The following is a 16,997-nucleotide window of genomic DNA, read 5'->3' on the forward strand; positions in this document are numbered from 1 at the left end:
CTGAATGAAAACAATGATGTTATACTCAGGGTTTAAATTGTATCTATTGATCCGTTATGGAAGAAAAAACTAAGAATGTTTTTATTTTGAAAATGATGTACCTTCTTTTTTCCTTTCAGGATTATCGCATTGGAGTTGGCATCACATCCATTGAGATGAATGTAGGAAATGTTAAAGACTCAGACCGTCGTAACTTTGATCTGACGACACCATACCGTATATTCAGGTACTGTAAATCTATACTGTATATATGTGTAAACTCATACTCTTAATCTGGACATGTGTCTCCATTTTCTGTGCACAAACTGGCTAATTATTTATTTTCCCATTTCTACAATGGACTTATGTTTGCTCAAAGATAACCTTCCCTCAATGCAAGTCAACGGCTGAGTTGGTTGTGGTGCTCGGATATTCATGGGAAATTAGATCGTGTTGTTTTTACTGAGAATTCCCAGGGTCAATCTGTCCTCAGAGTCCTCAGCTGGACATCTTTTGAGAATGTGAAAAGCCTTTGTACGATTTTATGTGTGTGCGTGTGTGTCTGTGAAGAAGAGTGAGGGTTGTGAGTTTGCACAAGTGCATGTGTTTGTGTTTGGTCTTTTGGCTAAAAGTGCACAGCCTGCAGTGCAGGGGCTCAGCTTGACAGGATGGAGAAATCTGAAAAGGCTTGTGTATTTGTGTAGATGTGGACTGAATGTCAGTGTGTGTCTTGGTCTCAGTATGTATTGACTCTTGTGTATGTGTCTCCCTGCATGTGCAGTTTTTGTGTGTGGTGAATCTACATTAAAGGTATCAGGATGGAGCTAAGAGTATTTTCAGTGGGGTTTTTTTAGATAATTTTGTCACATGTGATTGTGTGTGTGTATGTGTGTGTGTGTGTCCGTTGAGGACAAAGAGAAGCAAGGATGAGAAGAGGAAGGATTCAGCCACGAGAGTCTGCGTCAAGCCACACATCTGTCTGTGTGTGTATATCGTGTGTCTGTGCTAGCTTAGTTTCCAGTCTTCACTCAAGTATTTTTAGCTAAAGAAGAGCAGAACAAGAGTCAGTTCTCAGCAGGCTCAAAAGTATAAGGATACACACATGAACAGGGCTGGCACAGGCTTTCTCATCTCTGTCACTTGTTAGCTGTGACACCGTCATGTCGGGTTTAACACTCGGTCGTGTGTTTGTCTCTGTCCGCAGTTTCATAGCAGAGTCAGAGCAGCTGAGAGAGCAGTGGGTGGATGTCATGCGGAATGCCATAGGTGAGGCATTGTCCAATAGCGAGGTGGCAGACCGGATCTGGGCGGAGCCTAGCAACAGTTTCTGCGCTGACTGTGGGGCCCCCAAGCCGGAATGGGCATCCATCAACTTGTGCGTGGTCCTCTGCAAACGATGCGCAGGTTCGTGTTTTTGATATGGTTTGGATCTTTGTTTTCTTGCGTTTGTGGTGTATGTTGGTTTTTAATTATTTATTAATTTCTTGTTGTGTATGTTGCATTGGTACCCATGGGGATGTAAGACAAATATCATTTAGCCCTAGTGTTAAAACTCTGACTAAAGTGTGTGTGTGTGTGTGTGTGTGTGTGTGTTTCTGTTTCAGGAGAGCACAGAGGACTGGGTCCTAGCATTTCAAAGGTTCGTAGTCTAAAGATGGACAGGAAAGTCTGGACAGAGGAGCTTATTCAGGTACACACACACACACACACACACACACACACACACACACACACACACACACACACACACACACACACACAAACACTTAACCTAAAGGTTAACGAGACCTGATTGTTGTTGGGAGTTTTTTTTACTACAGAATAATCCTACATTCTATACAGAGGTACAACTTTATTAACTACACTTGTATAATGTAATAGAGTCAAATACAGTAGTTTTGCAAGGCCAAGTTTTTGTTGACACTGTCAGGGGTTTTGGATTCAACTCTGGTGTTACCTGAGGCAAGTAGTTAGAGGTGTTGTTTTAATGTGCTGTTATATCGATTCACATACACAAGAGTACAGAATTGTACCAATCAAAGATGCCATAGACATACCTAATAAACTGCTCAATGTATATTGTGAGAACACACCACTGACCACACATGCCTCCTACCCTTCATAATGTGGTAATACTCACCTAAACCCAACCTGTGATGCAGGTGTTCCTACTGCTAGGCAACGAGCGCGTAAATAGTTTCTGGGCAGCCAACGTCCCGCCAAGTGAGGCTTTGACACCCTCTAGCTGCAGTGACGAGAGACGGCGCTTCATCACCAACAAATACCGCCAGGGAAAATACCGGAAGTACCACCCGCTGTACGGAAACCAGAAAGAGCTCAATAATGTAAGTCAAAATCAGTTTAGATTTTTTTCCTCATGTGACAGCACACTTTCTTTTCTGTGGTTATAAGGATTTAATAGACAAGACTATTTTGGATATTCTTTCAGAGTTAGTCAACAGTTTTTGTGAAAGAACAACAGGGAGGATTTAGAGACAGCTCATCATAACTTAACTGTCATTTCAACTTATAATGTTGGCTTCATTCATTTAGTCACATGCTGACAGCCATTCCTCCTATGAAACCAGTTAAAAAGGACCATAGATAGAATATGAGAGAGGGCACTTCTCAGACAATCCTTAGTGTAGGGGAATCATCAGAAGCCTCTTTGTTGGGGAAACATTAGAATAAAGTCTAGGACTTCCAGAGCCTGTATACAGCAGTCCTCTCAGGAAGGACAGCCGGCCTGTCTCTCCTCGCTCTTGTACTGTATCTGTTCAGAAAGAGTCAGAAGCGAGACATTTGGGAACAGTCTGTGAATGGCTTAAGTTGAGGGTTTTATACTGTGCCCTTGCTGTGCTCCACTGTGTGCATTAAATGTCATTAGCTGCTTAACCCACTTAACTCAAACAATGTGGAGTGTGTGTGTGTGTGTGTGTGTGTGTGTGTGTGCGCGTGTGCGTGTGTGTGCGCGCGCGTGTGTTAGTCACAGTTAGCGCCTGACTGTGAGGTCTATTTTCCCCAAGTATTTCAACTCTGTCTGTCTGTCTGTCTGTCTGTGTGTGTGTGTGTGTGTGTGTGTGTGTGTGTGTGTGTGTGTGTGTGTGTGTGTGTGTGTGTGTGTGTGTGTGTGTGTGTGTGTGTGTGTGTGTGTGTGTATGTATGTGCGGGTGTGTGTGTGTGTGCGGGTGCGGGTGAGTCACTGTGTTTGGGATGTGTAGGGGGAGATAAAGGAAGTTTTTCTTGTCACACACACACACTGATCATTGCTTGTTTTGTTTTGCTCAGTTGCTGGTCCTCCCTTATTAGTTCAGTTCTCCTCCATGAAAGCTATCTCCTTTTACTGTTACTACCTTCTCGCCATGTTGCTCTTGGACAAATCAGGTCTCCTGTACTTTTGTACATTTTTATGTATTTTTGGAACCCGGGCTTTCCCCTAATTTAATTACTCCGATTGCTGCTCTACCTGTTTTTCCCTTTTTTCTGGTCAAAGTACTTAAAGTTCTTCAGCTCTGCGTTGCTACAATTTCAACCTGGGTGTGTTAAAATAAATAATAGACTATATGCAATATGTCCATTATCCAGTAATTGCATGTGGGCTGCATATTGTGTTGGCTTTTTGTCTCCAATTCTCTGTTTCCTTTCTTCTTTGTTTTTCCCTTTTTTTCCTTGATGTGACATCATTACTCACTGCTTTATGTGGAATGTGCCGTAACTCCGCCTCTCCTCCTCCTCCTCCTCCTCCTCCTCCTGCTGTCCTCTGCATTGTTTGGCTGGCACTGCAGAAGAAAGTTGATCTCTCCTCAGTCCTGGCTCTCTTTCTTATTTGTAAGTGGCTTCGTGTTTCCTTAACTTGCTGTCACAAACTAGGACTTTTTTAAACATTTGTAACTTTGGTGCTTGTGTCTGCGTCAACTGACAGTAAAACAGAGGAGTGACCTAAAGGAAGTGAAAACTACCAGGTAAGGTTGTGTGTGGCTGAGCTGTATAGGACAGTGTAATGTGTGTGAAATGCTGTGTATTCGTGTCGATTAGCTCTGTAAAGAATGCAAGTGCGACTTGGTGTTTTATTGGGGGTTGGTAGGTGCAAGTGCAGGAATGTTTGTCAGTGGACTTTGGATCCTGAACAGTATGTGATCTCAGTCAGTGTAGTTGGACAAACTCATTTAAATGTGTTTGTGGGGCGTTTGTTTTTGTACTGAGACTATGTGGACTGCTGTAATACCGTAGCTCTGTGTTAATGGGTGCACATTAGAGTTACTGTGTGTCTGCGTGTTTGTTTTTCACTGCAGAAGGCTGATACATGCATTTTAATGTGTGAGTAGGCATGTTTTTGTGTGCGCATTTTTGGCTTGTGTTGCTGTAGATGTAGATACAGACTCACCTCTGTCAATGAACATCATTGTCTTGTTCCCCTCTCTCACTCTGTGCCCTCCTGCTTTGTTTCCTCCCTCTCTTTGCCCTTTGCTGTCTTTCTTTCTTCTTTTGAAACTATCGATGCTCTCTAAAGTCTTTCATTCATTAATTAGGTTTCATATAAAGAATGTAGCCTGTCATCCTCCATGGTCTTTTCGCGTTGCACTGATATTTGAACCTTTTTTTGTTTTTGAAAAAGCCTTTTAATTGACATCTGAAAGTGCTCGAAATGTTTTGTTGTTCGCTGGTTGTGGGTTTTTTTCTGAGGGTGATGCAACCAAAGCCCACTGGGTGGAGAACAAATAATGTCTGACAGAGGAATGTACAGATGATATTGAGTTATTTGACACAGAGAGAAGTGCTGTTGACAGTTTGAGAGTTTGCACATGTACCAAATGTGTTCCCACTTGGACAAGTCTTGTTGAGCTCGTGTTTGTTGTGTCTGTGTTGACTGCATGCTGGTGACAATCAGCGTGTTATTGGTGCTTTATAGAGCCAACATAATAGCTGAGGCAGTAGTATAAAATTTTTATGGGCTTGTTTTTATGCATTTAGACTTTTGGAAAGTGGATTGTATAGAAGAATTCACCTCTTTTTGTCCCCCCATTCCCTGCTGTTGCTCTAACTTTTGTCTCATCTTTCGTCCCTTTTCCAACCGTGTCCTCTCATATCCTCATTCACACTGTGGCATTTTTTGTCATAAATCCATTTAATGTCTACTGCGAGTTCTTCTTGATTGTTTATTTCTCAATGCTTTTCTTTTGCCCATTTTTGTCTGGATTTCCCTTTTTGCCTTCATGTCATATTCCTCCTTCTCTTTCCCCTCCTTCGTCTGTCTGGATTTCCATCTCCACTTTCTTCCTCTCCATCTCCCTGCCTCTGTAAACTATGCCTGGTGAGGTAATAAAGGGACATAATGTGGCTAACTGCTCCTAGCCATCTGGATTCAATATGAACGTATGCACACACAGAAATGTAGATATAGTTTTGGCTTGACATTTAACATTATATGAACAAAGCAGAAACATCTGCATGTGGTTATGTCTGTGAATGTGTACAAAGTGCATCTTGTTGAGTTTGTAGCCCAAAACAATCAGTCTCTGATTAATGAACTGAAACCCACCGAAATGCTTTCATCTTCCTATCACAATATTTGTCTTTCTCCTGTTTCTCTCATCTCGTTCTTTCCCTCCAGTTCTGTCCTGTGTAGCTGCGGAGGCCAGATGGAGGCCTGTGATTTTTAGACACACCCAGATAAAATCTGTCTGTCTCTCTCTCTGTCTGTCTCTCTGGGGAAATTGGGTTAGATTCTTGAATTCCCTTCTCTTCTCTCCCTCTCTCTTTGCGTTATGACATTACTCCCTGCTTCATAGGCAGCAGATGTTGGAGGGCGTGAAGTCTTCAAACAATCAAACAACCCATTTCCTCGTAATTTGTTCTGATTGGTTCCCTTGGTCAAAGGGACCATGGTTGGCTATTGATAAATTACAGTACATTGACCTACTTACATAGCTATGTCCACATGGAACACACGCACATATGGAGTTATGGTTTTTTGGAATGTGTCATCGCATCAGGTTACACCGCACCGATCCATGCTTGTTGGATCTAGATATCTGTTGTTATATGTTGACCCATGGGCACTGATCTAATGTACTGACTTCTATGGCTGGTAGTTTCAGCCAATAAACATGGTGGGCATGAATCTTGCCTCTAACTCATTGTGAAAATCTCAGTAGACATACGTTTATTCTCATGGTGTAAAAAGGATTAACCTGACCAAAGTGATGATGATAGTGATGATGATGGACTTGGGTTTAGGTTCTGAGCAGTGAGTTAAAGATAAACTAGGAGAGAGTTCAATAATGCAGTTAATGTAAAGTAAATTGTTTCCTAGGCAAAGGAAAAGAGAATGTATATTTACAAATTAAAGCAGAAAAAGGTTAAAAAAAATAGTCAGTCAAACACAGGGATCACCACTCTGTCATACTGGCATACTAACTCAACCCAACTGTTCTAAAGTATTCAGATTCTGAATTAAATCTCTTGAACTCTCTCACCCCAGTGTTTTGACTGTGTTCTTTCCATCTAGTTGGACTTGTTTCCCCCCTCTGAGCCCTGATTACAGGTGTCTACCAATCTTCTGAAGGGGATTTTCTCCTCTTCCCTTCCTTTCTGCTGCTCTCTGCTTAGTGTGATTAGCTACATTGAACCAAAACAAGCACTCACAGTCAGTCAGTCAGAAAAAAAAATCTGGCCTCATAAGTTAAGGCAGTGTTTCTTGTAAATCCTGTTCAATATCTTATGTAAGTCAGTGTTGGTATGCCTCTACACCCGCTACAGCCTTGCCCAGAGGCCAGAGGAATGGGCCGGTGCATTCCTGTGAATGCGATACCACAGGAACATCTCGAGGGATTTTTACTCTTTACTTAACTTTTGGTAGTGGTCAAAGGTAGCACTGTGTGACGATAGAAAAACGTCTACCGCTTAATGATTACTTTATTGTGCCACATATCAAATTCTTTATGGCAATATTTTTCATCATGTGCATAATGTTTTCCATTCTTCAACACAGCATAGACGTGGGCAGGAAATTTCCATAAAGGCAACACAAACAACCATGGAGGAGAGTGAATGTGACACAGGGCAAATGCCGCTAACTTCTAACCTATGCAAGAAGTATATCAAACACACGGAGAGAGTCTACAGATGAGAGCCACAAAAGTACAGTTGAGTGCACAAAAAAAAACCACACTCAGACGCTGCAAGAGGCTTTTGTCAACAAAACAGCACATGGCCAAGAATCACAAACGGCTGTTTTTGCAACTTACATCTGTAAATACATGGCCCCAATGTCTCTTTTCAAGAAACAGGGGATTTGTGCATTGGTGCTTAAGTTCGACCCACGGTCAACTTTACAGTTACACCATAATGTTCTGCAAAACTATCAGGTCAAAAATATCATGACCTGGGAACAGAAGTTATACTATGATATTATGATCAATTTTACTGCAACTTGGCCGGTTGGTGGAGGCATACCACTGTGAAGTAGAAATTCTAGTTTTTAAGTGATTTAATTTATGATTTGGGCAATTTTAATCTTTCTTAATTGGTTTGTTTGTCTGTATGTCTGTGTGTAGAGGCTCAGTTGTGATTAAATAGAGGAGGGGTTCTGTCTGAATGTGTGACAAAGTGGTGGGGAATTTCTCAATCAGATCCAAAAGAGCTTATTGGTTTTAAGAGAAGACAGATGTGTGTGTGTGTGTGTGTGTGTGTGTGTGTGTGTGTGTGTGTGTGTGTGTGTGTGTGTGTGTGTGTGTGTGTGTGTGTGTGTGTGTGTGTGTGTGTGTGTGTGTGTGTGTGTGTGTGTGTGTGTGTGTGTGTGTGTGTGTGTGTGTGTGTGTGTGTGTGTGTGTACATTTGCATGAGTCTGAGTTCCCCAGCTGTAAAAACACTGCATTCTCCTCTTCTCAGACGTAACATCTTTCCTGTTGAGCCTCCCCCTCTTTCCGCTCTCTTTAAATTTATGGACTAAATTTTGGTGCTTTATTGCTTTTTAGATGAAGCTAGAGTCTAAAGACAAGTCTCTAATTTAATCCTCGGATTGTCATCCGGTACATAGAATCAGTTTTTTGTTCGTCACCATCTTGTTTAAAACAACATTTTCTTATATGAGATTATAATTTGACGAACGAAGTCAGTGGTTTTGTGCTCTGACTTTGGGAAGATTGTCTTCTTTTGACATTTTGACATTAGCATCTATTTAGTTTAAACTTTCAACAATTTTTTTTCAATATTTTTCATTTTCGTCCAAATTTGTGTGCTTTCACAACTTAACTTTTGTTTGAATGTTGCACATTATAGTTTGGTCCTCTGGGATGTAATAGCACTGTTGGGAATGCCACAAGAGTTCCTTCAGTGAAATAGAGAATAAAAACAAAATATGTTAACACTTTATTGCTGCTCCATAACATGACGATTAAACAAACAACATCCGTCCACAATAGTTGTGCAACTCAAAACAGAGAGCAGCATGCGGACTGGTAACTGTCTCAGACCAAGTATTGTTACTATTACTCTCAGATTAGTGTTTGCTCTAACAGTGATCCAGTAAATTATTCAAGCAAAGGGTTTGTCAGGATTCACAGACATAACCTATAAAATGGCTCCAGGTCGCTGCCCTGTTGACCAGTACTGGCCAGAGTGAGGCAGTGAGAAAGATTTTTTTAAATTTTGGTTTGACACCAGCTGTTTTTTTTACGAAATAAAAATTTTACAGAGAATCACATGACATGATTAAAGCCTGGTCAGCGGCTGTAGGACCACAGGGCAAGAGGTCATCAGTTTATTATTAGTATTGTATCTGTGTTACTGATTATTTTTTTAAAACCTCACTCTAACTGGATTCCTGCCTGGCACACACTTGCCCTCTCTCCTGTATCCCCATATCTCATATCTGGCTTCTATTGTAAAAGTTTGATGAATGCCATAAAATACAATTATAGCAATGTTGGGATCTATTTAATTTTACCAGAATAGTATGGTTTATCCTGTTTAGCCAGTTGTATTACCTTGAATTAGTCTTGAATGTGCAGTGATTGAATGGCCTCTCATCCTAGTTTGGTACTGTACCTGAAACACAGTATTTCCACAGCGCACAATTGGTATGTTTACATATGTATAGTATCTGTTCACTAACTTCAATACCAGAATTTAGTCCGCTGGAGTACAGGATGGAAGCCATTGTTATTTATCTCAACAAGCAACACATCACTGTCTCGATTTTTAATTTTTTGTTACTTGACGTTTGGATTGTCTCCTTCTCCCTAGGCCCTGTGTATAAATGTGCAGTGCAGCGATGTGCTCGAGACATTGAGCCTGATCTTCTGCGGGGCAGATGTAAATTGTATAACTGACATGGCAAGTTGGCCCTCCCCTCTCTCCCTGGCCAGCGCACACTCACAACCCTTACAGGCAGAGTTGATTAGCCACAACCTCAACACAGGTACAGTATAACTGTGATATCCTTTTAACTTTAACAGATGCAATTCTCTTATTTCAGACTTCCAGGAGATGACACCCAATTTGGTTTGTTTTGCTAAATTAAATATTTTACTTTTTTTGGTTTGTTTTCCTGCAGAGCTGCCACAATCAGAGGTGGGAGGGGCCATGCAGGCGATACATTACTCAGCACCAACTTGTGTGTCTCACAATGGCTTCTTGTTCAAAACCGCATCCATGGCTCGAGCTGTGAATGAGCGAAAGGCCAGAGAGGGTATTCACAGTCGCTCTGCTATACTAATACACTAGACATATACTCATCACAGTGTGTATATGAGGCTATTTTTAGAATCACACTCCAAAATGTTCTTCAGCTCAAAATATTGACTACAGTCAACACACAAACCCTTGTCAGGAGATGCCATCTGTATTATTATGACTCTTAACATTATGCTCGGGAAATCTTTATTTGTGTTTCCTTGTAGAGTTCAGTCGTCGTTGGTGCACGTTGAATGATGGCACCTTCAGCTATTATGAGAGCGACAAGAACTCAAATCCTAACGGAACTCTGAAGGCGTCAGAGATCGTTTGTTTGACTGTCGATGTGACTGAAAAACATGGGTAAATAGACACATGTTCACATGCTCATAGTCTCCTTGTCTGAAATACAGGATATATTGATAAACCAAAGAATTAAATAATACATGGCTAAAACTAAATATCTATCTATATGCAGACTAGGCTGTCCTAGTGAAATATACTGAATGTAACGTGTAGATGTCTGAACACAGATATTTGAACACAAAACTACTTCTTTCTCTCCCTTTCCCTCCTGTTTGTTATACTGCCCTCTGCCCTCTTCTCATTCACCTTCCTCTGTGTAGGTATGACAATACGTTTGAACTCTACTCTGAGTCAGAGCGTCTCTATCTGTTTGGCACTGATGATCCGGACAGCCACAAAGAATGGGTTAAGTCTATTGCCAAGGTAACTACCAAATATATCCTGGGGACGAGAACTACAAACACAAATTCTCATACTTTGGTGGAACTTTTAAGCGATGAAGTAGTATAATAATAATTGTTGTAGTTTGTTGTAGTTCCAGCTTTGTTAAGTTTTAAAAATGCTCTTTAGTGGTAAGGCCAGGGCTAGCTAATGCTGACCTGTCTCTTTTGTCACTTACTTTTCTTCAGGACAGCACTCTTCATGACAGATTGTTCAATGTATAATGGTGTGAATTAATCAATTTGTTATTTTGACCCTATGATCTCAACTACAGTATGATCCTAATGCTAAAACACATGCAGCAAATGTATGTACTTAAAATTCTATTCTTGCAAAAAATATTGGATGTCAGAATTTTGTCATACAGCACCTGAAATTTCCCAGATGGACAATGCTGGATTGCTTCTGTCCAGGCCAGGCTGAATAAAGTATAACCGTTTCCTCTGTTTAATTAGGAATCACAAGAATCACAGTTTCTTGGACACAAGAAAATGTGTTAAAAGTACTGTGTACAAGCTTTGAGCAGAACTTTCCTACTAAGAATCCAATTAGAATTGGATGTAGGGTTTCAGTAATACACAAACTGAAGTGGTTAAGTCATCATCAAAAGAGAAGGATGAGGATTTATAGTGTGAAATGTATTACAAAACCACAATGTCCTCCTCTTGTGTGTAGAGCTTTATCCCGGCCTCTGCAGAGCCTTTGCTGAGGCTGAGTTTTGAGCGGATTGGGCGGTTGAAGTGTAAGGACGGTTTGAACCTACAAATGTCTAAGGTTGGTTGGTTTGCCCTGGTGGGCTCCACACTTCACGCCTACCTGGAGGACGGCCAGGGGGAGGAGATCCACCTGCGTAAACTGAATGAGCTCTGTGAGTGAAAAACGAGAACACGTACACATAGAGACGCACACGAACAATAATCTGTACACATAATGTCAATGAAATGTTATATTATTATTTTTATTATATGGCCTGCAGTAATATGAACCACAGGTATTTTGTGAATGCTGTTCAACAAGACTCTCTGTTATAATGTATCACAGCCATCCAACAAGACAACGAAGTGCTTGTGCTCGTGGAGAGAGGCAGGTGAGAAGAAAGAATAGTTTCAGTCTTCTAGTTATATTTCTAATGCTTCTGTTTTAAAACATATCTACATTTTAAAGCCATTTCAGTGATATGTAAAATGACCTGTTCCTTTTTTGTTAGAATGAATCTTAATTCTATAACATTTTGTCCAATTGTAAAACACATAGAACATATCTTTTTCACTTGTTGACGTTTATCGTCTCTCATTCTCTGTTCCCCCCGTCCCACATGTTTTTTATCAGAACTCTGTACATAGAGGGCGAGAGGAAGTTGGATTTTGCCGGCTGGTGTGCAGCCATCCAAACGGCAGCAGGGAGTGGAGGAGACACACTGAGCCAGCAGCAGCTCACAGAGACGGACATACCTGTCATCGTTCACATCTGCATCGGCTACATCACACAGTGCGGTGAGAGTCATACAGAGATGAACACAGACAGTGACAGACACACACAGACACACACATATGTACTGTATATTCAGGAAGTCTTGCTCCATTTCTCCGCCTCCTATATATATGCTTGTATTCACTTAATAGGAGCAGCTTTGTACTCCCTACATTACTGAATGCAATCTTTCTCATCTTTCTTATCTTTATGCACACTTGACACTTTCTGTGTAATCTCCCCAGCTTTCAGGAAACCAGGACAGAACTGTTCTAGATTTCGCCTCGATGTACTGGTAGTTTGCGTGACTCTGACTTAATCAAACTTATTTTCAAGGAAATAACACAAGTTTTCAGCTGACATGCTATATGTTTAACTCTTACATCAGAGTATTACAGTACAAGTTACAGGAGTTACAATATGTATTGTACATCGCCTGTCTTTTTAACATTATGTTGTGTGTTCTTGTTAAATGTTTGTGTCTAGGCTTGACATCTGAGGGGATCTATCGTAAGAGCGGTGTGAACTCGCGCGTGGCAGCGCTGTGCGAGAGATTTCGACGGGATGCTCGCAGTCTCCGTCTGAGGGAAGGCGAGCACCAGGTGGACGATGTCTCCAATGTACTCAAGCGCTTCTTCAGGGAGCTGGAAGAAGGACTGTTCACATCAGAGGATTCGAGCACCTGGCTCAGTACAGCGGGTAACATTCACAAGATCATTGTTGCACATTTTTTCACTTACATATAGTGGTATGTAGTTATCCAAATAGTTTTCTTTTTTTCTTTTTTTTTTAATGAGGACAGGAAATGTGTTTGTTGCTACTGCACCTCTGCTGCCACCCCCAATACATTGGAAGTGAATAAAATGGAAATTGTCTTGGTTTACCCTGCTGTGGACAGTTTGGTGAGCTGTCTCAGTGGCTGATATCTCAAAACCTTTAAGTGCAGTTAAATGGTGAAAAACCGTTGAAAGGCTGTTTTCACTTCAAGAGAGTTTGAAAAAAAAAAATCAACTATTGGAACTACACTTTCAATATGATTTAATTGCCAGAGATGAGCTTGACTTTTATGTCAGAGCACTACAGTAAATGTTTATCAGGAGCTTGTCACTTCTAACTATGTAATTTGAATCTCGCTTTCTGTATTTCCTCCTGTGCTTTCCATCGTTCCCCCGTACATTTCATGACACTCTTTCTAATCTTGCTTCTCCTTATATTCTTCCATTTTCCCCCCTTTGTCTCTCTCGTATTACAGCCATTCAGGATGAAAGTATGAAAATCTCCCAGTACCAGCTGCTATTCAACAGACTGCCTCTTGTCAACAAGGCTACACTACAAGCCCTCATCAACCACCTCTATTGGTGAGACACACACAAGCAAAATCCTCTTGTATCTCCACGTACAGCATGTCCGTGTTCACAAACAGATATGTGTTTTCTCTGCACGTGTTTCAGCGTGCAACGTTTTTCTGAGCTGAACCAAATGAACCTCCATAACCTGGCCATAGTGTTCGGTCCCACACTGTTCCAGACAGACGGGAAGGACTTCACTGCTGGCCGCGCCATTGAGGACCTCATACAGCACTACACACTCATCTTTGAGGTCAGGCTCATTGGTCACTGTTGACAAGGGAATGATGGGAGGGCAGAACATTTTGTTCTGTTAGATAAGTCATTGTTCTTAAATGGTGACATCGGCAAATGGCAAACGCAGCGTAGAGTGCACAGATCTCAAAGGCTGAGATGTCAAAGGACACAAAGCTAAAAAAAAAAAAGACAGGCCAATTTCAGGAACACATTCCCATCACATTTATTTCCTGTAACAATGAAATGTATTTCACTATCATGAATAGAAATGTCTATCTCCTATAGTGTAAGTGATTATTCGTCTGGTAGTAAGATCCTGTTCTTACAGCGCTTTTTGTTTGTTTCCGGAAAATTCATGAGAAAGGGAGATGTGAATGTAAGAAGGAAGTTGGGGGAGAGAGGAAGGAAATGCATGATGATGGGATTTCTTTTCATGAGCTCCAAATGAAATCCCTGCAGTCATTGTTGAAATGAAATTCCAATGAAAAAGTCTCCAAACTATGTTATCGTAACTGCATTATTTTGTTTTTGACGAGATAAAAATACTAATGACATTAGCTTAACATGAAGCTCAGATTTCCTGCTGGTTTACCAGCGACAAACCCTTTCAAAGTGCCAGCAGGGATTTCCGATTCAGATCTAAATGTTGGCATTACGCTATAATTAAAAGTATTATGTCAGCCATTGACTGATTCCTTGTTTGGGTGTGTGTGTGAATTAATGTGTGCACACTTGTTTGCAGGTGGAAGAGCAGCAGCTAAAGAAGCAGCTAGAAGAGATCACAGTTATCATCCAAGTGCGGGAGAAACTAAACACAAAGTTCCCTGTGAGTCGCACGCACCCACACAAATCCCTCTAGTGATCTTACTTAGTTTCAAGGAAGCAATTTCCAATTGTGCATTCACATGCTCCTAAGTAGTTGCCATATCCCCAGTTGTGGAGTCATTGTTCTGACTTAGGTGTGTTCATGTGGTTGGAGTTGAAATGTGGAAAATACGTTGTAAACAAAATGTGTTTAGGGGATTTAAACAACACATTGACAGGTCTTTCCAATATTTGCGTAATAAAGAAGGGCAAAGAAAAAGGATCAGGTGTGACTGGCATGTAAATGATTATATTTATTACTTTTGACTGGTACTGTATGTGTTTAGCAAGTAGCCATTACAACCTAATACCTGATATTATTTATTAAATGTTGCCAACAAATGGACATGTAATATATAAATTTGCACCATTAATCTGAAGTTTTTCACATCAACGAAAGGTTATTTTTCTTCCACAATGTTTCTGTGTTGGACATCAACAGCTCAGAGAGTTCATTATTAGGATTATTCCAACACCACTTGAATGCACTATATGTCTTCACCATTTTAAATCATAGCAAATTTTTATCAAATTTTCCGTTGTAAAGCTGTGTTAGAGGACACAGTTATTCATTAACTCTATGTTGGTGTTTGCATGAGGATGTTCATGGATGTGGACGCCGCAGTTGTGCGTGTTATTTTATCCTAATGCTGTTGAAGTTCTGTCTGACTTTTTCTGTGTGTACCGTTCACATCAGAGCACTGAGCCTGGAGGGCATTTCATCTGCACAGTGTACCTGGAGGAGAAGAAGAACACAGCAGAGCAACATGTGAAGGTGACCTGGATTTCATCATATTGACAATATAAAACAAACCGGCTACATTAGCATGCAGCCAACTCTGAACTCTGGCGTAACCATGTCACATCTCTCCTCAGATCCCTGGTGCTATGACAGCAGCAGAGCTGACATGTGAGGTTCTTGACCGGCGCAACATACCTGTTCAAGACAAAGAGTATTGGAGCTGCTGGGAGGTCAGCAACAAGGAGGAAATGGGTGAGACAGAGACAAGGGAGAGAGAGAAAGAGAAACGGAAAAATAGTTGGTTAACACATACTTTTTTTACATTTTTAATTCTGTTCCAAATTCTGATTTATTTTGCCATAAATAAATGTGTCTTAATTGTTTAATATGTCCGTCCATCCACATCTTTTTAAAACTATCATTTTTTATTTGATGTACAGTCCATCTGTACTTATAATTCTTTGGTTTTAGAAAACAAAACATGGCTTTACATGACCAAATACAAGCTGTGTCAAAGTCGCATGAAAGATGAAAAGGCCCATGGCAAACAAAAACAATGACACACAGCCTGTAAAGTGCTTTCCATTCAACCTGCAACCTGATCTTACCAAAGTGACACATACTCCAGATGCAAAAAGATCACTCTCGATGTTGTTAGAGTGTGTTGTGTTTTGTTTTGGGCCAGGTTGTGTGGGACATGTGGTTCCCCACTGGGAAGCCCGTATGTGGCTTATCAAAAGCCAGCAACACTCAATTGAAAGAAAACCACCTTGCTGATATTACTACAGGAAAGGAAATTGGAAATGGTATGAGTGATGGGAAGAGCTGGAGGGAATTTTATGTTATGTTATTGAAACGATTGCAAGCTAACAATCACGGTGTCAGGAGCTCAGCCTGTTTTCTCTTATTCTGATAATGCTCAAATTCCTCTGGATCCTGTCTATAGATAATTTGAGATTAATTTGAATTAACCGTGTATCTGCGTCACTGCTTCCCTCAGAGCGGCCGCTGCACTATCAGGAGCGAGTCTTACCCATTCTCCACTCCTTTGGCACTGACTCCCATCTGCTCATCAAGAAGCACCTTGAGATGGAAACGATGATCGTCTACCTGAGTTAACACACAAACCAACTGCCAAACAAAACTTTTCTCTCACTGAGTCTCATTGTCTTCCACATAACTTCGTTTTTTATTAATCTGCCCTCCAGCCAGTAAAGTAGATCCATCCAAACATGGGATGATGAAATTCAGAGAGGAGCGAAGCATCCTGGGATTGGGACTGACTTCTGGAAGTTTCCATGACCGATATTTCATCCTCAACTCCAGCTCGCTCAGAATGTACAAGGAAGTTAGAGTAAGACCAACGAACATGCAAACTCTTCCACCTTCTCTGCTGCTGGTGTTGTTGTCTGTCTGAGATTCATTGTTCCGTTCTCTCTCTGACTCTCAGAGTAACCGTCCAGAACGTGACTGGCCAGTGATTACTCTCAAGGTTTACCTAGGTATCAAGAAGAAACTCCGTCCTCCCACTTGGTGAGTGTTGTACATGCAGTGCAGGTACAGGTTTCCAGGGAGCGCTGATGTCACTCACAACTCTCATCGTACTGAGTGGCAAAGCAACAGGTGGCTGCTCTGAATGGCGAGAGCTTGATGCTGTACAAGAAGGGAGACAGACAAGAAGGAAACACAATCTATCACTCACTTCTTTGTAAAGTTATATAATGTATTCTTGTCCATGAATATTGGGAATATTGAGAATATACACTTTTTAATTCAGCTTTTGGCAGTGCGAATGTTTTTATCTGTGAAGTTTCTGCTTAAAACCAGTGGTAATGGAGACAAGCTATGTTGAGGCCAGAAAGATTCAAAGTACATTTATGAGGAGAATTAATTTATGGCCTTTGAATAATATTAATGGCCTTAATAGAATCAACCTC

At 41.0% G+C, this 16,997-nt stretch overlaps 1 protein-coding gene across 2 annotated transcripts in view; it reads left to right on the plus strand.

Moving 5' to 3' along the window:
* The window catches only part of LOC118299035 (arf-GAP with Rho-GAP domain, ANK repeat and PH domain-containing protein 1), a 43,480-nt gene that overhangs the window by 17,977 nt on the left and 8,506 nt on the right, over window positions 1-16,997 (plus strand). For both annotated transcript variants that reach the window (XM_035622395.2, XM_035622396.2), the window contains exons 10-29: window positions 120-226; window positions 1,184-1,383; window positions 1,584-1,669; window positions 2,142-2,324; window positions 9,226-9,400; window positions 9,536-9,670; window positions 9,882-10,017; window positions 10,281-10,383; window positions 11,077-11,269; window positions 11,443-11,488; window positions 11,731-11,894; window positions 12,358-12,570; window positions 13,124-13,229; window positions 13,323-13,470; window positions 14,197-14,280; window positions 15,016-15,093; window positions 15,195-15,312; window positions 16,061-16,174; window positions 16,269-16,414; window positions 16,511-16,593. In XM_035622395.2, coding sequence (XP_035478288.2) covers window positions 120-226; window positions 1,184-1,383; window positions 1,584-1,669; window positions 2,142-2,324; window positions 9,226-9,400; window positions 9,536-9,670; window positions 9,882-10,017; window positions 10,281-10,383; window positions 11,077-11,269; window positions 11,443-11,488; window positions 11,731-11,894; window positions 12,358-12,570; window positions 13,124-13,229; window positions 13,323-13,470; window positions 14,197-14,280; window positions 15,016-15,093; window positions 15,195-15,312; window positions 16,061-16,174; window positions 16,269-16,414; window positions 16,511-16,593 — 2,618 coding nt within the window. The remainder of the gene's footprint in view (window positions 1-119; window positions 227-1,183; window positions 1,384-1,583; window positions 1,670-2,141; window positions 2,325-9,225; window positions 9,401-9,535; window positions 9,671-9,881; window positions 10,018-10,280; window positions 10,384-11,076; window positions 11,270-11,442; window positions 11,489-11,730; window positions 11,895-12,357; window positions 12,571-13,123; window positions 13,230-13,322; window positions 13,471-14,196; window positions 14,281-15,015; window positions 15,094-15,194; window positions 15,313-16,060; window positions 16,175-16,268; window positions 16,415-16,510; window positions 16,594-16,997) is intronic.

The sequence above is a fragment of the Scophthalmus maximus genome, chromosome 11 (assembly GCF_022379125.1).
Source record: "Scophthalmus maximus strain ysfricsl-2021 chromosome 11, ASM2237912v1, whole genome shotgun sequence".
NCBI lineage: Eukaryota > Metazoa > Chordata > Actinopteri > Pleuronectiformes > Scophthalmidae > Scophthalmus > Scophthalmus maximus.